The sequence below is a fragment of the Colletotrichum aenigma genome (assembly GCF_013390185.1).
Source record: "Colletotrichum aenigma strain Cg56 chromosome Unknown KSG_Cg56_contig07, whole genome shotgun sequence".
Classification (NCBI taxonomy): domain Eukaryota; kingdom Fungi; phylum Ascomycota; class Sordariomycetes; order Glomerellales; family Glomerellaceae; genus Colletotrichum; species Colletotrichum aenigma.
Window position 1 is genome coordinate 4,147,279 of NW_023500913.1, and position 23,233 is coordinate 4,170,511.

Genomic DNA, 23,233 nt, shown 5'->3' on the forward strand with positions numbered 1-23,233 from the left:
GAATGGTAACATGCCCCAGGTCTAGTGCCCGATCCACAGCAGTTAAGAAGGTTGATCCGTTTTGACAGAAGATATCAGATAATTCCATCTTTGGCCCAATGCCGTGTGACCGGAATGCACTCCAGCTATGTCTTGGAGAGTCCTGTTCTTTGGGTGCATCCAACCCACTGTTAGTTTCAGGACTTGGCCATTCAACGACTTTTGGAGAAAGTTTGCGGGGTTATTGGCATTATTTCCTAATTAGGAAATATTTCGTACTCCCTGGACCGGGTCCGAGCTCCGGTCCTCCCCGCAGCAGGTGGGAACATCTACCTAACAAGGATAGGAAATTGGTTGACTTGCCAGAAGAGGCGGAGTTAGTCCACTCAGGAGTCATCGGTCGTAAGGTCGGCGATGATGATTGCAGCAGATATGCATCGTCATCAATACGTTAATTGTAAATAAGAACAAGCGACAAACATCAGACATCTTCCCCTATTCATCTTCATCAAACCTTCATATCCGATACTTCACGATACATTAGCAATCCAATTGCTGTTCGTGTGTCGTCTCGTTGTCATTCCCAGATTCAGCCATGGTAGACTTTAAGGGATTGAGCCTTGAAGGCAAAGTTGCAATCGTCACTGGAGCTTCTAGGTATGGACTGGAATCTCACTGCTAGTATCATGGCAACGCGGTTTGCTAATCGTAAAATAACAACAGAGGGCTTGGTGCAGGCATTGCCGAACTCCTTGGAAAGCGCGGGGCCAATGTAGTTGTCAACTACGTGTCCGAGGGCAGCCGTGAGCGTGCGGAGAAAGTTGTGAAGACGATCGAGACCAACGGTACCAAGGCCGCACTCTGTCAGGCAGATGTCAGCAAGCTTTCCGACATTCCTAAGATCGTTGATAGCGCCTTGAGCATCAGTCCTACCGGGAAGATTGATATTCTTATCCACAAGTACGCCTTCTCCGTGGGGTGATGACTTGATGCTGACAATCGCACTCCAGCGCCGCCCAAGGCAATGAAGCCAATCTTATGGACACCACACCTGAATTCTATGAGAGGCATTTCGATACAAATGTGAAGGGCCCAATCTTTTTGACCAAAGCCGTTGAGCCACACCTCCCAAAAGGTGGACGTATCGTCTTCATCTCGTCCGCAGGCGCTCGCCTGGGTGTCGCAGGACAAACGGTATACGCCGCCACCAAGGCGGCCAACGAGGCCCTAACTCGGACTTGGGCGAAGGAACTGGGGCAATCTCATGGGATCACAGTCAACAGTGTCAACCCAGGTCCAATCGCAACAGGTGAGTCACTACACAAAGACACGTTTCACGTATGTACACGTATACGGGATCCCCGCTAATCCTAGGCCAAATGTCTAGACCAATGGTTCCAGAGTGATGAGCAATTTTTGAAAGATATGCAGCCCTTGATTGAATCTACTCCGGCGGCTGCTCGAGTTGGCGAGGTTGATGACATTGCTCCTTTGGTAGCGTTCCTGTGCTCCGACGACGCTCGTTGGACCACCGGCTCTACCTTGTCGGCAAATGGAGGGTTGTACAACTAGAACTCGTAGAACAAGGATCTGTTTATGACGTATGACGTTTGGATATATATCTCGCATCCCATTTAGTAAAGTAAAGCATGATTCCAGACCCAGCCGCAAGAATTCTCGCATCAATCGATAGTGAACAAGGGATTTTGAACTTAACTGATGTCCTGACGCTTGTAAGATAGGCTGATAGTGAGATGGGACGCAGATCCCGGCCTCTGGACTGGAGCGGAATATATAACCCGCAGGGCGGAAGAGGGCCCGGCACCGGAGTCTGCCCACCAGTCTCCAATTACCCCGCGTTAGCTCGCTATTTTGGGTGGGTCGGGAAGGCATAGATCCCGATAAGACATCACAATGGCCCCGATACGGCAACTGTCGCCTATTCGGAACAGAACCTGGGTCCTTTGAACTCTCCAAACTCGACGCTCACATTGTCTGCTCATGTTCTTCACGTCGACCGTTTCATCACTGTACTATTTCTGAACATGCCGCAATCAGCAACGAAGCCGTCACGAGGATTCAGATTCGTCGGGGGGCCCAGCCGTAAACGCAAGCCGAACTCTACCCCTTATCGTCATAACCGAGCTCGTCGTAATTTGAACGACCATTCTCGAGATCATCCAGAATTGCCTGATGTCACGAACGACGATCTACATTCTGCAGCTAATTTTAATGCCCAGGCAGAGGGGCAGTCGCAGGATTGCATTACTGTAAGACCCGAGGATGAATCTGGTTCTCGGACGCCACAGCCCATGAGTATGAACGAAGCAGCGTCTTCAGAGCCATCAGGGCTTTTTGGTACCACTCTACCTCCAACTACGCCTTTGTCATCACAGGTGCCTGGAATTGACGCGACCTTGCCCATGCAAGCCCTGCCAGTGTCGAATGTTGATCCTTTCTGGGGAGCCAACGGGCAGTTCACGGGCTACGAATTCGACTCCATGGAATTTTCTTCACTGTTGACACCATTCCTGGAGACCCTAGATGGCCTTGCTGGAGTCGATGACTTTTCCTCCTGTAGTCCATCAGGCACTGACGCCTCCGAGAATCTCGAATCACAAAGAGATGACCAGATACAAGGTATCTCAAGCCAAGTTGACCCCGCCATGATCTCGATGCACCGTGCATCGAGGACCATCGAATCGCCGAAGATACCTTCACCAAACGAGGTGACTAGTACACTCGATGACCTTTTGCTTCAGTGTATTTATACCTATCTCGATTAATGCTACATAGCTGACCAACCAGGTAGACGACCAAGAGTTCTGCGTACTCCCACTGACATCTGATTTTGACGCCAACCCTTTCAGATGCGGGTCCTTGAAGTGAAAGAAATCCGATATTCTCCTCCACTCGATTCTCGCATTATCCTATCGACATATCAATAGAGTCACAGGGAAGTGTGGAAGAGAAGCTAGCCAGCACAAAACGACTGCTTTAAAAATGCTTGAAGAGAGGCAAAGGAGTGGACATACTCAGGCTGCTGAGAACGGTCTCCTTGAAGCGCTCCTCATTTTATTCACTCTCAATGTACGTTTTGCCGAATACGGCGTTTCTCAGATCATCAACTGACCGTCCAAAGTGCTCTTTGTCCGCGTATGGCTCGTGGACGTCGCAGCTTCACGCTGCACATCGGGTTCTCACAACATTTGATAAGTCCGGAGGACAAAGAACGCCTAGAGTAGAGGCTCAGATTTCAATGCTCATTTGGTAAATCATGTTCTCTGTTACAAGTGTGAGCAGGTGCTAATACTTACCTCAGGTGGGACGTGACTTTAGCTCTGACAACACGAAAGGGTTGCGTTTTACCTCACAAATATTATTCCAATCTTCACTATCAGACTCCCGATAATGAAAAGGCATTCTACAACGTATCTGGCTGTCCTGAAGAGCTATTTGGATACATGACACGTCTAGCAATGTACGCAAGAGAATTCGAGCTCGCCACCACGATGACATGCGTCACATTTGATACAGGTCCTGCTCTGTTGGTGGAGCAAGCTATCAAACACTGGAGGGCACCGGCGTATTCGGACTGCATTGATATCGAAACTTTGGAGAACGATGACTCCCAAAACGTGGATCAGCAGGAGATTGAAGAAGCATTGAAATACAAGCAAGATTTACACCACTGCGCCGAAGCGTGGAGATATGCTCTGCTTCTTTACATTGAGAAAGTATTCAAATGGGACCGGAAATCTACTTCCCTTCCAGTTTTAGGTTTGCTGGCCCGAAAAGCTCTCAACCATGTGAGCTCGTGCCGGCGAGGCACCATGCTGCAAAAACAACTCCTGCTCCCAACATTCTTGGCAGGGTGTGAAACAACGAATCTGGAGCTGAGAGAACAGGCGAAGCAGTATTGCGAGTGGTGGAATGATAAGACAAGGTATGACATGTTCTTGACAGCTGCCGCTTTGTTCGAGGAAGTATGGGCAAAATATGGATCCGGAAGTTGGTGGGGGTCTATCACGGACGAGAAGTGTCAGCCACGGGCACATGGATACACGCAAAATCAGTATCTTCTAGGATAAGATGCAATATCATGGGCTATTTCAAGGCTTTTGCTTGTGGGTTATTCAGATTACAACGGCAGGTTGAGGAATGCAGACGTCTCTTGGTTGGGTTTTCTAAATATTTGTCTCTGGATACCCATTCAGGTTAGTTCTCAGCTCCTGCTGGAGCAAATCTAGTTCAAACTACGTCAAACTCAATAGTACCCCAGCCTTCGAAGGTGCAAGACCAATGACCCACATCCTCCATCGGAACTGCTTGTAGACAACTACCAGGCAAGATGACTTGGCCTGGGTTGAACTCGACATCATACTTAGAAAGCTTGTTGACTAGCCAAGCAACAGCTGAGATGGGGTTACCAAGTACGTTCCGGGTGTTGCCAGTCATAACCTCTCGGTCATTGAAACGAAGAACTCCTCGAGTGTTGCTCAGGGTGAGGTCAGTAAGCCGCCGAGGGGTGCCACCGAGAATCACAGTTCCAGTAGAGCCATTGTCTGCTAGAGTATCCGCCAAGTCTATGGCCCAATTTTTCACCCTTGAGTCAATGATTGATGGCGGGTATGGCGTAGTCTATGGCGTTGATGACATCGGCCACGGTAACATTCGGTCCCTTCAGATGACCCTTCAGCACAAACGCTGGTTCGAGCTCAACAAATGGCTTGATGTAATCCTTCCGCGGTAATGTAGTGCCTTCGTAGATGAATGTACTCGCAAGAAGAAAACCGTAGTCTGGCTGATCGAGTCCGAAAGCATCTTGCATGACTTTCGCAATATTTCCTAGCTTGTACCCCACAAGACGGTCGCCGTACTTGCTGACCGCATTCTTGACGGTTACTTTTTGGACTTCAAAGGCGCTGTCGGGATCGAGGCTTCCCCAGGTCTTGGCGGGCGGGTCGATGGGTTCTCGGCTTATACGAGCAGCTCTAAGAGCTTCAGAGATTTGTTGAAGTTCGGATTCCTGCATTATTTTATTGGTAAAAAAGTGAAACCTTAGTGAAATAAGCCGCGATCAAAAGTCAAGGGCGTAGGATAGTGACGCGATATTTGATAAGAGAGGCGCTTTGATGATTTCTATTATCTCATGGTCTTGAGAGTAACAATGCCCTCAAGCTATATAAGTCTCAAAAACATTTGAACATGCACAAAACTCAAGGATTCTTCTGCTTTCCCAATACCTTTTCTGATAAGCCGACTGAAGACCAATGGTTGATGCCCGGAACGCCAGTAGCACCTCGGGATCTACGTTGACCATCGGCGAGGTTCGTACCTTATCTGGAACGCAACATGACAACCCGAAACTTCAAAACAACTGACGAATGAAATCAGTCCCGTTGTCATAGTCTTATCTTGTGTTCCGAGCCTCCTGTTGAGATTGGACCCCACTGTAGTCGGGCGCCCGGTTCTATCAGACCCGAGATCCCTCTCCCGATCCCTGCAAGAACGCATCCGAGATTCACTTCGGAGGCTGAACCGACTCGCTTCGGCTTCACCCAACGTAAGGTATTGCATCTTAAAGCCATAGGCGCCACATACTGGATTCTTTGGTGCTTTTGCCAACTTCTCCTACCAAGAAGTGTGTCATAGTGTCGCCCGTCTTGGCGCCTCTACCCCAGATGATCGCCTCCAGCTGTCCGGTGTCTCGGCTTTGTGCAGACGTAATGTCAAGCAGCTGATTGGTCCTGAGCCCGAAGGGGCCCTCACTTTCTAGCTTGATATCCTCGTAATAGATCAAGAAAGCAGGGCGGAACCTTACTGGATGAACCATGTGATCGACTGCTCAAGCTGTCAGCTGAACCTATCCCATCTCGGGTTAGAGGTCGGGGGGCTGAATGCCATCCGACCCTTACGAACCGATGAAGGCGACCGGGATTGTTGCGAAGTCCTTGGATAGGCTAGTCCTGCTGTTTTCAGTGCGTATACGCGACGCCGACGTTGCAATGATAATTAACCTTGATTTGGCCTCTACATGTATTTTGGCAAGTTTTAAACATTGACCTGTCCGCGAAACTTTCCACTCGTCATCGAATTTTCAATCCACTACTACACATATCTTCCTTTCCCATTGGTATCAGTTTACGAACATCTTCACCTCATTAAAGCCAGACAACTTCGGAAGCACACATCATGAGCGCAGCCCTGGCCTACTCTGAGTCAAAGCTGTCCGCAAAGATGACTGAGCTGAAGAAAGACAGCGGCGCGAGTGAAGTGGGAAGCGGCGAGATTATCCACAATCCCGAACACCTGCAACGCCATCTCACTCCACGCCAAGTCCAATTCGTGGCAATCGGAGGCTCGATCGGAACGGCCCTTTTCGTTAGCATCGGGTATGGTCTTATGCGTGGAGCAGGCAGCCTGTTGGTAGCATTTGCTTTGCAAGCCTGCGTAATTGCCCAAGTCAACAACTCGTTGGCGGAGATGACTGTCTTCATGCCAATCAGTGCATCTTTTATCCACCACGCCAGGACCTGGGTTGACGATGCCTGGGGCTTTATGGTCGGCTGGAATTTCTTTCTCTTTGAGGCGCTGCTCATTCCGTTTGAGATTACGGCTTTGGATATGGTCTTGACCTTTTGGCGTGACGATATCCCCTCCGCTGCAGTCATCACGGCATGCATCGTCCTCTACGCGTAGGGTTCCAATTTTCGTGGTCAAAACTTCGGTGATGCTGACGATAAGGCCTTCAGAGCATGCAACGTGCTCGTTGTCAAGTACTTTGGCGAAACAGAGTTCTGGCTGGCTGGGGGCAAGATCCTGCTTATCTGCATCCTCTTCTTTTTCACCTTCATCACGATGGTGGGAGGCAACCCGCAACATGACGCTTATGGTTTCCGTAATTGGTCCAAGCCGGTAAAGCTCCATTTTGTCTGTTTCTGTGTATCACATCCAACGCCCTGATAAGTACTGATCAAACTGCAAGTATCCCTTCGTTGAGTATATCGACACAGGCAACCTCGGTCGATTTCATGGTTTCCTTGCCGCATTATGGCAAGCAGCCTTCACAATCGTCGGTCCCGAGTATTTGGCCACTGTTGCTGGTGAAGCTCAGAATCCTCGGAAGACCATGAAGTCTGCATTCAAATCCGTTTACTGGCGCTTCGGGATCTTCTTCATTGGCGGTGCACTATGCGTCGGGATTGTTCTGCCAGCTAATGATCCTACTCTGCTCCGGGTGCTGAGCAACGGCGAGACGGGAACCGGCGCCGCTTCGCCATTTGTCATTGCCATGAAGAACATGAACATTGGGGTTCTTCCACATATCGTTAACGCTTTGCTTCTGACAAGCATCTACTCTGCCGGAAACGCTTACGTCTACTGCTCATCCCGCAGTCTCTACGGCTTGGCCATCAACGGACATGCGCCGAAGTTCTTGACCAAATGCACCAAGCAAGGTGTTCCTGTCTATTGCCTATTAGTTTCGGTCGCTTTCGCCTGTCTTTCTTACTTGAAACTGGGAAGCGATTCCGTTACTGTTTTGACCTGGTAAGCATGCACATTGACTGATTCCATTGTTCGGGGTCTAGGCCATGATTGAGGTGGATTCAATGCTAATCGGCACTCCAATAGGCTGACGAACCTAATTACTGGTGGAACCTTGGTAACATACATCGTCATCTGCGTCAACTACCTCTTCTTCTATGGAGCTCTTCAAGCCCAGAACTTCAACAGATCGGATCTCCCGTATGTTGGGTACTTGCAACCGTATGGCACATGGATTGCCTTGGTGTGGCTCATTGCTGTCGAGCTTTTCTACGGTTACGACATATTTCTCAAAGGCCGATGGGACATTGGATCATTTTTCAGCAGCTATACTATGGCCATTCTTGCGGTTCTTCTCTTTGGTGGATGGAAGGTCTTCAACCGCACACGGTTCATCAGGCCTGAGCATGCTGATCTAGTCGGAATCCGACCTGCAGTTGATGAACACGAAGCGTCCATGATTGAGAAAGAGGAAGTGGGCTTGCGCAGACGCATGGCACAGTTGCTCAATGCTCGCTTTAGATTTCACCGAGATTCGCGACGCTCGGTCTAGGTCATCGGCACGCAGGCTTGCGCTCAGGCGTGCACTTGCGAAGCCGCTCAATGATGGGCTATCGATCTAACGCTTTATTTAGGTAGAATCGGCCCGTCAATATCATGCAATCATGCAGTCTATGTGTGTTCTTATGCAAAACTCTAGTATGGTCTCAACGGTTTAGCGGTAGGAGACCTACGTCTGTCCAAACGCCCACTGTCAGCAGCTCCGTTGACAGCTTCTGCGAGCGACACAACGACGAAAATCAAACTTCTAACGGGCCAAGAATGCCAACGCAGAGTTCTCGAATTTTGAATCAAGGTGTGACTGGCCCTGGTCGGGAATATGGAAAGTGATTGTAGGTTCATCCGGTCGAGCCGGCGTTGTGGGGCCTGCCCAGCCGGCGTATCCCCGCGCCGGAGGCTGACAATATCCGGGTGTTCGGAGAAAACCCCCGCTATCCTGCGCTTACTTTGTCGCCAGGGCTCGTGGTCCCTGAAAGTGATATGCATGCTCTGTGACGAACTCTCAAGGATATGTCATGGCGCCGGCAGTTATTTGCGGGGTGTAGCTCTTGGATACTGCCATCATGACAAGGTTTCTAGCTATCTTCCGCATCCCCTCTTTCAACTTTGAAGTATTTCGTAGTAATCTCCATGGTGTCTCACTAAGGAGCGACGGAGGGTCGGGGATAACAGCACCGACAGACGCAAGGAGGAAGACGACAGCTGTTGGGTCCCGGCGGCATCCCACAGCTCAACTCCTGCCAAGATTTCCGGGACTCCCGACGGCACCGAGAACATTATTCCCGAGCGACTTCGTCAATCTATCTCAACAAAAGCACGCGATCAAACACTCGTATTCCAAGTGAAAACGCTGCCGCAGCAATTGCGGACCTGGGATCTCGTTTCACGAACGATCGAAGTGGAGTTGTCCATGGATTGCTAAACTGCACTAGGGAAGGATCATCACTGAACCGGTCCCCTGCAGAAGCTCTCGCCGCAAGGTGGCATTGACGCGGCTGCAGAGGCTGTTTGCGTCTGACTGCCACTTGTCCGGGACTGGCCTGATGGCCGTTTGAGCTGGCGATGGTGTCAGAAGTGGCTTGTTCATCTTTCAACCTTATTTCAGCTAATGTGACACGACAAGAGCCTCGGAGGCTCCAGGAAAGCTACGACGACGGCAATTGACCTTTGTCTGAACTTCAGCAAGCAATGTCCGCGGCCGCATTCGTTCCCTCTCTTGGACCCCGGGAGCCCTCTCGGAAACCGCAACTCTCGCACCCGAGGTTGGCATTAGGTTTCTGCAAGGCGAACTTCACCAACAGCTGTTCGCCTGAGGCTCATCACAGAGCTGCCCACCTGTGACATGTGCAAGCGCCCAACATGTCAGACGTCGGTTTCCATGGTGACACTCATACCAGTCGCCAACCTTTCGACGCGCTTCTCTCTCAGCCACCTGTGCGGGGAAGGGCTCAGCTGCGGCAAAGGAGGGTCGATCCGCCGTCTTTGGTTAGCTTCGGAGCTCAATAGTGGCGCTGTTTGGCGCATTCGGATCCAGGGGTCTGTGGCGGAATCCTCCTCTCTGAGCTCCTCTCCGCGACCCCCAAGGACCCCCAACGCCCCCTTCTTTTGCCCTCTGGCACGTCAGAAAACAAGCTACGTGGCAGGGGCCCGAGAGTGCCCAGACTTTAACGCGTTTGTTTCCCTGCCTTTACCTACCAAAGAGCCGTGCCGACATCCGGGGCTGTGTCTGCGGGGTGGGCCGTGAACCCTGACGCGGTCATCCCGATTGGACCGAGACGAGGATAACGCGCGGACGTTCTGAGTCGAGACTTTCATCAGCCTCTCTCCACAATGGCGGCGGTGTAAAAATATCTCGACGATTGGGTAATCTGTAGCATCACAAGCTTCGGATCGACCCATTCTTGGAGGCTCAACACTAGCTTAGAACTTATTTAAAGGATACAGCTTCCCCGCATATCGCTATGCTTTCTTATCACTCAGATCTTCGGACTTTGATACCAATAAACAAACACAGTCTTTTCATTCCTCACAAGTAAAACATCATGAGCTACTACGGCAACAACAACCAGGGCGGCGGTTACGGCCACCAGGGCGGAGGCTACGGCGGTCCCGGCGGCCCTCAGGGCGGCTACGGAGGACACAACCAAGGCCCCGGCGGTGAGGCCAACTCTTACTACAATGAGCAACAAGGCCAGCAACATCAGCAACAAGGGTTCGGATATGGCCAGGGCCCCAACCACCAGCAGAACAACTTCTCTTCCCCTCCTCCTTACCAGAACCAAGGAGGCTACAACGAGCACAACCGCAACGACGGACCTGGAGGCTACGGCGGCCCAGGCGGCCAGCAGGGCGAGGACGGCGAGCGTGGTCTCACCGGTGCCCTTGCCGGAGGTGCTGCCGGTGCTTTCGGTGGTCACAAGGTTGGCGGCAACTTCGGCCACAGCAAGACCAGCACCTTCATCGGTGCCGTAGCTGGTGCCTTTGCCGGCCACAAGCTCCAGGATGGTGTGTCTGACTGGAAGCACGAGCGTGACGACAAGAAGGAGGAGGAGAAGCGCAGAGAGGAAGAGGAGAAGCGTAGACACGAGGAGGAGGAGAGACGCAGGAGAGAGGACCATCACCGCCCCGAGGAGCACCACCACCACCACGAGCGCCGTGGCTCTGGTGACCGCCCCCGTGGCGGCAACTTCGCCGGCGGCTTCACCGGCTCTTCCCGCGACATCCGCATCGATGCTCACGGTGACTACAACCTCCGTGCGTCCTGCAAGCGCCGCGACGGCGGATGGCAGGAGAGCTGCATCAGCCTGAACCGCTACCTGGAGAACGACCAAGGTAGCTTCCGCTGGACTTCCGGCGGTGGCGGTGGCGGTGGTGAGCAGAACTACACCGTCCAGCAGGGAGACACTCTTCGCAATATTGGCGACCGCTTCGGCGCCAGCTGGGAGGAGATCGCGAGACACAACAACATTGCCAACCCTGACCAGATCTGGCCCGGCCAGAACCTCCGCATTCCGGGACGCGGCGGCGGCGGTGGTGGCGGCAATTTCGGTGCCTCGGCCCGGGATGTCCGCCTCGTCGACGGCGGACAGCGTCTGGAGGCGGAGCTGTCCCGTCACGGACAGTGGGTCCGCGCCTCCATCAACCTGGATGAGAAGATTGGAAACAATGACGGCACCCTGCATTACGTCTAAGGGTGGTCGAAATATCACGGCCGAAAACAAAAAAGCGATGTTGAACCGGTTTGATTTTTAGCGACACCGGAATACTAGATGATAAGGATTGAACTATTGGGTAGTCTCAATGCAAATGACTTTTGATCATTACTATGCGCCCATGATACTTCAGGCACCTGACTGAATTCACCGATGTCTACTACTTTTGAATGATGTTACAAGTTTGGTGAAATACCACCCGTCACGATCATTTTTATGGTCAAATAATCCTCCACCCCGTACTTGCTGCCTTCACGCCCCATGCCGGAATGCTTTACGCCTCCGAATCTGGGAAATCATCAGTTCTCACTCTGCGTATACTCATCCGGCCGGTGTGGGTCACTTACGGAGCGGAAGCATCGGAGATGACTCCGGTATTGATAGCAACCATGCCGAATTCTAGCTGTTCCGACACGCGATGCGATCGTCCCAGGTCATTAGTGATGAGGTATGATGCCAATCCTACCTCGGATTTGTTGGCCCTCTCGATAACCTCTCTCTCCGTCTTGAACTTGGTCAACGCCGCCACGGGACCGAATGTCTCCTCTTGCGTGACCTTCATGGAGTCATCGACGTCTCCCAGGATCGTTAACTCATGGAAGTTCTTACCCACAGAAGGAAGTTGCTTTCCTCCAATGAGTACCTTTGCATTTTTGCTGACGGCATCCTTGATGTGCTCTTCAACCTTCGACACGCCGTTCGTGAGGGGTCCGTGAGTAACCGATGCATCCGTGCCGTGGCCCACCTTGAACTTGCCGACTTCTTCAACTAGTCTTTGAGTAAACCTGTCATAGATGCCTTCCTGGACGAATATTCGGTTGGCACAAACGCAAGTCTGACCAGTGACCTTGAACTTAGAGACGAGAGCGCTGGAGATAGCAACCTCGAGGTCTGCGTCGTCGAAAACGATGAAAGGTGCATTACCACCCAGCTCTAAGCTCAGTTTCTTCAGAGTGTCGCTCGATTGCTTCATCAACAACTTGCCGACTCGAGTCGAGCCAGTAAAAGAAATCTTTCTCACGGTATCTGACTGGCACAGAGCGAGACCGAGCTGGGGTGTGTTCTCCAACGCCGTCACAACGTTGAGAACACCAGGAGGAACACCAGCGCGCTCAGCCAAGACGGCGAGGGCATTGGAAGAAAACGGCGTGAGTCCATCTGACTTCATGACAACCGTGCATCCGGCAGCAAGAGCGGCAGCGACCTTTCGGGCACCCATGGCAAGAGGGAAGTTCCAGGGGACAATCAACCCACATACACCGACAGGCTCCTTGATAACACGGGTCCTGTAACTCGGGTTGCTGTGGGGAATGATATCGCCGTAGATCCTGGAAGCTTCTTCGCTGAACCACTCAAAGAAGCCGGCTGCGAATAGCGACTCGCCCTCAGCATCACCCTTTGCCTTGCCGTTCTCGGCGGTGTTGATCTTCCCGAGATCCTCCTTGTTCTCTACCAGAAGCTCAAAGATACGCTTGATAATGCGACCACGTTGTCGGCCTGACGTTGCCCTCCAGGCCGGAAAGGCCTTGGCAGCGGCCTCAATAGCATTATTCAGGTCATCCGTGTTGGACTCTGGGCAAGTCCCAATAAGCTCTTCTGTTGCCGGATTGGTGACTTGAAAGTCCTTGTTTGTTGTTGATGAGACCCATTGTCCGTTGATGTAGGACTTCTCGACAAAAAGGCTGGGGTCCTTCAAAGAAGACGCCAGGGAGGGTGACATTGTGTAGGAAATGAGATGAGATGAGACGGAGACAATAGAGCAATGAAGATTTGACGCCTCGTGTAGAAGGAATAATGAGTGTGTTTCGGTATCTCACTGGCAATACTTGTTGAGGCTTGTTTTATGCCTGTCTATCTAGGAGAGATGTGCATCGTCATATTTACAAGATGGTGTCCGACCCTTGCTGCGCTACCCGAAAGTGGTAAACCAAATGAGATCCGATTTCTCCGCACACCTGAGCGGGGTTCGGGGTCGGGAGGGGCATGCAGGTCTCGGCTTTGGTGGGGTGGGCGCGACCAGGATCGGAACCCTCTCGGCTCGGGATCCGATTGTGCTGCATTACACGAAGCCGAAGCGAAGCACGCGGCCAACTCTCCGCATGGAGCTCCTTATCGAAACAATCACAAGGCTGGAGTGAAGGGCATGTGAACCACAAGCTCCAGGCCAATGACTATCTCATGACTATCTTTTGAGTTGATGCCCGACATGAATCATACTTACGAAACCATCTCGGGTCGGGGAGCAAAACGCCGGCCAAGGAACCAATCATGCCAATCTCCGGACCTCATTCTTTCTAGGTTTGGGGGTTTCGCAAGATAGAAACACGGCCTGAACTCCGTGTTGCCGTCCTGGTGACCTACCTATATCATCTATAACAATGAAGCTGTCGTGGAAGTGATGTCAATGAGCAGACCAAAAACTCAAGAAGACAGAAACTCAGAAGCAACCTTAACACTCAAGATTACTCCCAGTTATCACGCTCTACGTTGAGAATCGTATTTTCAGTCATGGCTGAAGTCGTCTCCGCCACGCCATCTCCCTTGGCCAAATTGAGCTTCAAGCCTATCATAAAGGATGAGCTGAGGCCAACATCTTCTGAGAGGCCCACCGTCACTTTCAACCCAGACCAGCACCTTGCCTTCGTCGAAGAACCTAAGAAGCTTACTCTCAAGGATGTTTCTCTTTCGGAGGATATCGGCATCTCCCCTGTTGCTTGTTCAGAACCATTCCCCCTGTTCACTGAGGAGGCCATCCAAACCATGAGGCAGGAGATCTTCACGACGGAGGTGTGGGAGAACTGCTTGCACAGCACGTCTTTCGCACCTTGTCAATTGCGAGGTCATTGTCCGAAGTACGTCCCCCCACTTTCACGCCATGTCCTTGACTAACCTTTCCAACAGGTACGCACCATTCATGGACCAAGCCTGGAATAATCCGAAGACCCTTGAAGTTATCTCCAAGGTTGCAGGAGTGGACCTGATCCCTAACATCCAGTACGAAGTCGGCAACATCAACATCTCCATCCAGAAAGCTGCTAGTGACGAGGACAAAGCTGCTGCAAAGAACGGGGACAACACTTCGGTCACCAAGTGGCACTACGATGCCTTCCCATTCGTGTGCGTTGTGATGATGAGCGATGCTACCAACATGCTTGGAGGCGAAACCGCTCTCAAAACCGGTACTGGGGAAGTCCTGAAAGTCAGAGGACCTCAGATGGTAAGCAAAACATCACTGCGCCCAAGTGTGTTCTCCGCTGACGCTTTTCGAGGGCTACGCTGTCATTCTTCAGGGGAGATATGTCGAACATCAAGCCCTGGCAGCTATTGGCGGCGCCGAGCGCATCACGATGATCACTTCATTCCGACCTCGTGACCCTTGCGTGAAGGACGATTCTGTCCTCACCTCAATCAGACCGATCTCGGAGCTGTCCGAGCTCTACTACCAATGGGCCAAGTACAGAGCCGAGGTCGTGAGGGCGCGTCTAGATGCCATGTTGAACACACTGGAGGAGGATCATGATGCCGGAAAGCAAACGGACGTTCGAGGCATCAAGCAATTCTTGCTGCAGAACGAGGAGTACTTCGCAATTACCAACAAAGAAATTGTGGAGATGAGGGAACCGCATCGAGCATGGGAAGGATATTAGCACAAATATTGATGGTTGATCGAGTTTCTGGGTACATAGTCAGGGTAGTTCAGAAATAACATGAGGGCTCGGGAATGAACACGACCATTTGATGGGAGATTCCAAGATCTCTGTCTCAGATGACACTCTTCATAAAACACCTTACACACTGTCATGACTACGTAGAAGAAAAGGAACTACATGTCACTCCAAGAGCACCATAATTCGAACATTGTATTGCGGGCTTTTTGGCCTTCAATCGACGTCAGGTTCTTCGAATCATCTCCAAGATCTGGTTAAGCCCATCTCCAAGTCCTAAAACGTAGGGCTGACTCTTTTCCTCGAATTCCATTGGAACTTGTGAACCTGCAAGTGTAGTGGAAGTGCTGAATGTAGCTTGTTTGAATCGTTTCACCTTGTCTTTAAGAAACCTAAGATTCCTTTCCCGATCATCCCTTCTTGAAAATACCGTGACAGCCGCAGAGTTTGGAATATGACGATACGTTCACGTATCATGTTTGTTCCCGTTCTTCAAAATCCGTTTCGAACATCGCCGAAATTGTTCATTGGCGTTCGAAAGTTCCTCTCGACTGCTTTCTACCTAGCTTGAGGCTGTTCTCACATGTTCCCTAACAAGTCCCTCCGTGAATCAGGCTCTTCCCTTGCGAGATAGAGTGGTACAAATCCCCCGACGGCATGATCATATGTTGAACAATTGATAATCGAAAACACTTTAACTCAACTGTGGTTATGAACTTGCATCTATACTGGAACGCGTGAGTCATTTTTGGTTGTGCGATGGGACCGAAGAAGTTTGAAAGCGTAGTAAAGCAAAGTGCAGTCGCACATTAAAGACTCATGTCTTACCTAGGGATGGAAGCAAAGAAACGATGCACATTGTTGGCTTCTATTGTCATCTTTGACCGAGTGAAACGTTGCTAAAAAAGAATATAAAGATGGTGCCAGAAGGGTTGGATCATGGCTAAGGTCTGATGGCAAGATTGAGAAAGAAAGATCAATTCTGTCTATGTTCCACTCAGGGGGTGAAAATGCGGTGGATTTCCAACCATCATTCAATGGTTGTGTGTTTATCTTCTGCGGCCTGATGGATTAATGTGTTACCAACACGCAGGTATCGATATTGAAGAATAGAGATCGGGATATCTAGCGGCGGTCTCAATGATAGGAAAGTAAAGGTAATCAACGTAAATCTTTGGAGATTTTGTGAATACGCTTACAAATCATATTCAAATCGGAAGTTGTATTATAACCCATAAGTAGTTGTGACTTTCCGCAGCCGATCAAAACTGGGAAAAGGACCAAGTTCGTTGTAAGGAGAGGCGATACCATTCCCATTCCGTGGGCTTATTAGTGACTCACGGCCTACTGTCCGATTTCTTCCTGCCATTCTCGTCTCTTTAGGAGAACTCCCTCATCTTCGCGGCATTTCATCTTCCAGAACTCCTTCAGCCTATCCATCCATATCGTCATATCTACAAGCGCCGCATCAAGCTCTTGTTGGGACAGCTCCGACATTGCGACGGCTGCCGCCAGGTAGTCTCCGAATCGTGGATTCAGAGGACCCTGCTCACGCAGAGGGCACGGTATGAAATCTTTCTGGCTCCAGTGATCACATACCAGCTCCCACCGTTTCTTGAAGTCGCTGTTTTTCTGCCGCGTCACGCACAAATTATCTTCCCAGAGTATACAGGGCTTTCCACCAGGCATTGGAAGTTTGAACGTTTCAACCAAAAGATCAGCTACCTCAGCCAATTCCCAGTTGAAAATGACGTACTGTTATACGTCGACGTTTCGCCAAATCCTCTGCGGGGTTTGGAGACCGTCCTTTTTGACGCGGTGCAGCATGCTCCAAAGGCTTGCACCATAGCCTCTGTCCCAGTCACCCGGACACGTCTGAAGGAATATCTCTGCCATCTTGGGGACGTCCTTGGCGATCAAGGCCTTGGTCATCTCCTCTTTCAGTTCGGCATCGCGAGAAACCCCTCCTGTAGATCCAGGGCGCGCTGTGACGGTCCCATTGGTGTTACTTGTGTGAGGTACCAGATCTCGCTTCATGACTTTAGTGCCGCAGACGTCGACGATCGACCGGGTGTATGCGTTGAACGTTGTAATTTGGTTCTGGTTCGGATTGTCACGTTGCATTGAAACCCCATTCGTGAACGTTAACGATTTGATGACCGTGTTTGCGAAAACCAAGCCCCATGCGCACTCCCTGTAGATGTGAGAGTCAAGGCCAACTTTCTGCTGGTGGTCCTCGTCAACTGCCGCCATCTTGGTTGTTGAAGGAGAGATGATGGTCTCGGAAGTTTCTCCGCGTCTAAACGCCATCTGACAGGCACGAAAGGATCTTCTACAAATTAGAGCTTTACCGAAGCAAGAAAAAAAGAACTGAAATACTCGAACCGTTACTTTAGAAAGCAGCGGTGTGCTATGAGTAAAGGCAATTAGCTGGCTCTGGAGATTCGCAATTTCCTTCCGATACAAATGTGGCTGGTCATAGAGGTTCTTCTGCGAAGCCTTAACCATCCAGGTGGCTCGCTTCCATGACTCCTCGCCGTTATGTAAGTCAAAAAGGTATGCCAGCAGGTGGTAATCGGCTGTACGTTAAAGAATGAGCAAAAACTTGTTTTCGTACGAGGGAAAAGGGACAGAAGGTTCCCAAATGAACACTCGTAGAGGTCACTAAGGACTCTCATATGGAGCGTTCAGGATCTAGAGCCTAAAGGTGGAGACCGTAGAAAGGAAGCTGGCGAGATTGCGGGATTGCAAGAGCTGCGTCTAGTGATAATTTCCTACAAGTTGTCTGTACTACATATAACAAGGATTGGCGCAAAGCGTAGATCATGTAAGATACATAGCTCCCGTTGATCATTTTATGTACGTTTCGTTTCCATAAACGCAGATGAAATTCCACTTAACCATTACCCAGACCTGTATGGCCCACACTTCCCAAAACCGCATATCTTAGCCATTAGGCCCCCCTAAGCACAGGGTCCCCAATGGTTTCTATCCGAAAGGTCTCATAGAATAGCGGCCGTGAATGAAGAAACACCTCTTTTTCCCAGATTGAAGAATTGAGACCAAAAGTCGTACTGGCTTTTGGACCTATCCAAATCCTTCAGCCAGGCATGATCTTCCCAAGAACAGTTGATTCAATTGAGGCGGCGGAAACGCCTTCGTAACGCTTAGAGCCTAGAGGATTTCGAGGCCCTTGTAGAAGGCGTCGTTGCGGGGGGTTCCTCGTCCTTAAAGTCCTAAGTAAGCTGAGATCTGAGTGTCGTCGACTGCGAAATTTCCGATACTAGAGAAAGCGTCTTGCTATTCGCAAGGTGTATGACCGTATGACGAGGCAACGCCCAAAACACTCACCCCATTTTGGCATGACCGCCGGGATTGGGGCTGTGGTGGACCTTTTGGTTGGCCGCAGTTATCTTGGCACTTAATTCGGCGAGTCTGGTAATTGGGGTGGTCCAGCATGTATTGAGTGGATTACAACTCTCACAGTCTTGATTTACGTGGGGAAAAAACCTGGGACGCGATTGTAATAACTCAGGGAAGAATCACACGCTAGGCGCCCTCAAACATTTGAAGGGCATGCAATTCATGGTAACTCGTCCTTTGGCTGCAAATTTCAAACTGGCTCGTTCACTCGATCGTTCTGCGTTTAAGTCCAGATCTGTGCATTTCCTGAGCCATAGGAACGAAGTCGTCGCCAAACGAAAGTGCCTCTGCAAAAGATGCAGAGTTTTGTGATCATCGCCTCCTCAGATCAGTCTCATCTTTTTTGACAGGGGATCGGTTTCGATGAGCAGATGTGCCCGAGGAATAGGATAACCATAGACCAAGATGCAATTCAGGTCATTGTTTGACAATGCCGTCATAGCCTCTCTATTCACGCGCGTAAGTCTTTGACATTTTCAGATTTCTGTTGTTCTTTTCCCTGCTCGGAATGTGGGAGAGCAGCCCGACAGTAGCCAATATTTGGCCATCGGTGAAGTGGAGCAAATGCGGTCTTGTGAACCAACATCTCGGTCGGCGCCGCCGTTAAAGCCACACTGTCGAACGGGGGTCCGGAATTCGGTCACAAAAGACTGCGCCTGAGCCACGATTGCGCCCCATCTTCTCCGAGATTTAGACTCTTGCATGGCCCCATTGGTCCAGAACAATCCAGTTAGCTCGGGCCCTGAACAAATGACGAAGACGCGAGCAACCAGACGAATTCACGTGTCCGCCATCTTTACCAGAATCCCAACGGCAACCTGTCAGAAATCCTGCACTGTCCGTAAAGATGTCATCAACGAACAGACGTGGGCCAAGCTCAACTGTCCCAGCGCGAACACTGACTGCGGCACCAAAATGCCGGCCCCCAAGACCAACGGCTCCAATTGGCCGGCACACCGCGGGGCTGGGCTGACTCGCATGGTCTCGCCTCAATGTGTGGCGTCACTCTCCGCGAAGCGAGAAACCTTGCCGACCTCGGTGTGGCTCGGCATTGACCGATGAACCTGCTTTTCCGTTGTGGCTCGACGGTTTTCTACCCCCAAGCCACAACGCGTGATTTGGGATGAACCTTGAGTGCGCATTGCGCCTAGCTCGGGGCTCAGAGTGACGTTATCGGTTTAATACGCTGTAACGAGATCGCGTGCGGAGCCCCCAATTGCGCGGCCCCTCATGACATGAGCCAAGTTGGCCCTTTGATCCAAGTGCCGAGCCGGGCGTGGGCATCTTAGCGCTCGGCCGACGAGCCGGAATGACGCACGAAGGGTCTTGATCACAGCCTCAATGCGGGACTCTGTTGAAGAAACATTCTGCATAAAGTTGTCCTGTTTTCCCTCTCCATTCCTGGGTTGCTCATCACTATCAACCAAACATCTTCAAGCAATTGAAACAAACTAAGATCTCAAGTACAACCCACACAATTCCACACAAACACACCCTTACAATCAAACAATCAACACAACCCAAACCAATACTTCAAACCACCACAACAAAACAAATTACACAGTCATCATTGACAAACAAACCGAGTACAACTTAATCTACTTCAACTCAATCTACATCACAACATGTGTTTCGGTCTTTCACGCAGACACCACGGTTACGGCGGTGGTGGTTACGGTCCCCGTCCGGTAATGGTCCAACCCCACCACCACCATCACGGCGGCATGATGGGTGGACCCCGCCCTGGATGCGGTGGCCGTCCGGGTTTCGGCGGCGGCTTTGGTCCTCGCATGGGTGGTGGCTTCGGAGGAAGACACCATCACGGACACCATGGACATCATGGCGGCGGCTTCGGCGGTCCCGGTGGTGGTTTCGGTGGCCCAGGCAGATGGTAAGCCAGTAGAGGCTTGCATAGGAAGGGATGGGATTATGTTTACACGGCGCAATATTACTTAGGGAGGGATGAGATTTAGACAGCATTTCAATGATACCAAGTCAATTTTTTTTATCAACAAAACTTTCCTTTTTGCAAGTGTCTGGATCGTTATGGATTCCCACCTCTCAGTGATTCAACGGGACTCGCCATTAAAAAGTGTCCGGTCGCCGCAGAGGCGCGTCTTGACCATAATTCGCGGAATTTGAAGCACTCGTGGCCAGCACTCGTACTCGCTTTAGGCAACAACTTGCAAATTCTACTATTTTCGGGAATATGTCTCCGAAACAAGTTACTTATCACGTCCACTAGGGAATACTCCCGATGCGGGGAACCGCTGGGGTAAGGTGAAACTCTGAGCATCCCGCCGGTTGGGCAGGTATCCCAGCTTACGGATGTAACACTTGGGCCAAGCTGACATCAAAGGTGACCACAAGCGGACCGTCGGCCTGATATTAAATGGAAGAGGAAGCATGTGGTAGGAAACTCTGATATCGCAAATTGCTTCCGCGCCGCGGCGCCGGCGGGGTGCGAGACTACATTTATGGGCATGGTCCTCAGCATTGAGAAAAATTCGACGGTATTGCATCTTTCCCACGTTAATGTGTTCTATCAAGTTATATGTGATCATTCATCAATAGCTTCTCGTCAAGATGCAAGATATTGTGCTCGCGCAGGTCGCTAAGTTCGGCGGCGCCGCAAATTTCTCCTGCGGCGTGGCCGCAATCACCGGTCTTCTGTCACACTGGCTTTACTTCATCAACGGACCCAAGAGCATGAATGCCGCAAGCATCGTGGTATTTCATGCTATCGCGCTATCCATGCTACTTGCGAGAACGGTTCTGTCTTACGGCTTCTACGACGGACTAGTAGTCCACGCAGCCATATCAGGATCTTACTTCGCGGCCCTCTACACTAGCATCGGGGTCTATCGCATCTTCTTCCACCCCCTCCGCAGGTTCCCGGGCCCGTTCCCCGCTAGGATCACCAAGTTCTACTCGATGTGGGCCAACCGAGATTGGAAATTACATGATCGAATCCTGAAGCTTCATGAGAAACTCGGAGATGTCGTTCGGCTCGGTAAGACTTCAAGTCTTCTTATTCCCCTTTGCTGGAAGAACAGACAGAGCCTAACTCTGAATTCAGGTCCTAATGAAATATCGGTGTCGGATATAGACACGTACATTAAGTTCCACGGCCCGCAGTCAAAGGTTACCAAGAGATGGACTGGGTTTTACGGCGCTCTTGCTTCAAAACACGAGCTGAACCTTGACGCTATTTGGGAAAACGAGGCGCATCGGGATCGACGAAGGGTCTGGGACATGGCACTAGGGACAAAAGGTATGCTTTTTCACAATCTGTGCTTGGAGCATGATATGAGGAGCTTTCCACTGATTCCGCGGTATCTGTAGCTCTAGAACGGTACGAGGAAGAGACAAGAGCAGTTCTGCGCGCTTGGCTAGGCCGCATCGAAGAGGTCGAAGGCAAACCCATTGACACCGCCCTCTACGCCAAGCTGATCCCTTTCGACAACATGGGCCGCGTCGGTTTTAGTCACAATTTCGGCACGGTACAAGATGGCCGTGACGACCGAATGCTCGAGCTCATCGAGACATCCTTCAAATTGGCTGCTCGGATGGGTGGGATTTCGTGGCCACTGGTTCTGCTCTCGAGTATGCCCAGTTTTGGGATGGTGAAGGAGTTTGAAGGCCTTGGGGCGCGGTTGGTGGATGAGAGACTGGCTGTGAGACCAAATCCAAGGGCAGTAACTATGGGCGAAAGCTGACTTTGCATTGTTTCCAGACCGACTCCGAACAGTCCCACGACATGATGAAGTACTTTCTTGACGACTACAATTCAGAGAAGCCAAAGTCTTTTCGCAACATCAATGTCTTGTACTCCGACTCATTGGCCATCCTCATCGGGGCAACGTACGCAAGAATCTACCCAAACAACTTGCAAAGAAGGTTCCACTGACAGCTTTCTAGAGATACAATCTCTTGCGCATTGGGATATTCCTTCTACTTCCTCGCCAAAGACCCGAAGCTCCGCCAGCGTCTCTACGACGAAATCGCCCCAGTGCACAGCAAAACCGTGGCTGGAGAGTTTTCTGTCGCCGATCTAGTGAAGATTGAGTACCTCGACGCCTTCATCAACGAGACACTGCGCATGCACCCCCCGGCCGCGACCAACGGACCTCGAGTCGTGCCCCCTGAAGGTGTTACCTTGGCAGACGGAACGTACATCACCGGTGGCGTGACAGTCTTTACCCCGTTGCATGTGTACCAACGAAGTAAAGTTAGCCCGTGTCTCTACATTCGCAAGATGAGAGAAGCTGACACACTACGAATAGGCTCCAAGTACTGGAAACAGCCCCACGAGTTCATCCCCGAGCGCTGGACCACTCGCCCGGATTTGATCATCGACCGACGAGCGTTCGTTCCCTTCCACTACGGTAAGTCACACATGATTGGTATTTTCAAAATGAAGCTCACTCTTCACGCCAGGCCGCTTTGATTGTGTGGGTAAACGGCTCGCGATGAACGTCATCCGAATGACCGTGGCCTACACGCTCTGGAATTATGATTTTGAAGTCGCGCCGGGTGAGCATGCAGAGAGACTTCACAGAGAGTCAAAGTTCCAGTTGATTGTGAAGCCGGGCAGTTTGAATTGCGTGTTCAAGAAGCGACCTGAAGCTGGCTCGTCATGAGCAAACCGTCAGATGGGGTATGTCGGATATCTGAAGCTGATTCCATAGCTCTCAAATTTGAATATGATCTGTTCCAAGAATGAACCAAACCCGACGTTAAACGGTTTGCCGAACCTCTCGCGGCTTCGCTTGGTGTAGGACTTGGCTACCTAAGCGGATAGCGAAGATGACGATAAGGACGACGACGACGCCGACGCGAACG

General features: G+C 51.0%; 6 protein-coding genes across 6 annotated transcripts; 5 read left to right on the plus strand and 1 right to left on the minus strand.

The window, feature by feature from the left end:
* Positions 1-574: 574 nt before the first annotated feature.
* Positions 575-1,551, plus strand: lxrA-0 (L-xylulose reductase; the record flags this gene model as incomplete). Its single annotated transcript, XM_037326642.1, has 4 exons — positions 575-636; positions 703-939; positions 990-1,288; positions 1,367-1,551. The coding sequence occupies 4 exons, from the start codon at positions 575-577 to the stop codon at positions 1,549-1,551; spliced, it is 783 nt and encodes a 260-aa protein (XP_037175948.1).
* Positions 1,552-6,174: 4,623 nt separating this feature from the next.
* AGP2-1 (General amino acid permease AGP2) lies at positions 6,175-8,080 on the plus strand (the record flags this gene model as incomplete). The annotated part of the gene is made up of 4 exons (XM_037326643.1): positions 6,175-6,677; positions 6,735-6,897; positions 6,968-7,530; positions 7,615-8,080. The coding sequence occupies 4 exons, from the start codon at positions 6,175-6,177 to the stop codon at positions 8,078-8,080; spliced, it is 1,695 nt and encodes a 564-aa protein (XP_037175947.1).
* A 2,050-nt stretch (positions 8,081-10,130) lies between these two features.
* Positions 10,131-11,279, plus strand: CGCA056_v011398 (Uncharacterized protein; the record flags this gene model as incomplete). Its single annotated transcript, XM_037326644.1, has 1 exon — positions 10,131-11,279. One exon carries the CDS (start codon positions 10,131-10,133, stop codon positions 11,277-11,279), a length of 1,149 nt encoding a protein of 382 aa, XP_037175391.1.
* A 197-nt stretch (positions 11,280-11,476) lies between these two features.
* On the minus strand, positions 11,477-13,020 carry davD-1 (Glutarate-semialdehyde dehydrogenase DavD; the record flags this gene model as incomplete). The annotated part of the gene is made up of 2 exons (XM_037326645.1): positions 11,477-11,588; positions 11,648-13,020. The coding sequence occupies 2 exons, from the start codon at positions 13,018-13,020 to the stop codon at positions 11,477-11,479; spliced, it is 1,485 nt and encodes a 494-aa protein (XP_037175714.1).
* Positions 13,021-13,808: 788 nt separating this feature from the next.
* Positions 13,809-14,947, plus strand: CGCA056_v011400 (uncharacterized protein; the record flags this gene model as incomplete). The annotated part of the gene is made up of 3 exons (XM_037326646.1): positions 13,809-14,152; positions 14,202-14,517; positions 14,570-14,947. The coding sequence occupies 3 exons, from the start codon at positions 13,809-13,811 to the stop codon at positions 14,945-14,947; spliced, it is 1,038 nt and encodes a 345-aa protein (XP_037175908.1).
* Positions 14,948-20,974: 6,027 nt separating this feature from the next.
* FCK2-2 (Cytochrome P450 monooxygenase FCK2) lies at positions 20,975-23,031 on the plus strand (the record flags this gene model as incomplete). The annotated part of the gene is made up of 7 exons (XM_037326647.1): positions 20,975-21,401; positions 21,468-21,662; positions 21,734-22,065; positions 22,125-22,252; positions 22,310-22,614; positions 22,675-22,776; positions 22,829-23,031. 7 exons carry the CDS (start codon positions 20,975-20,977, stop codon positions 23,029-23,031), a joined length of 1,692 nt encoding a protein of 563 aa, XP_037175907.1.
* Positions 23,032-23,233: the final 202 nt, after the last annotated feature.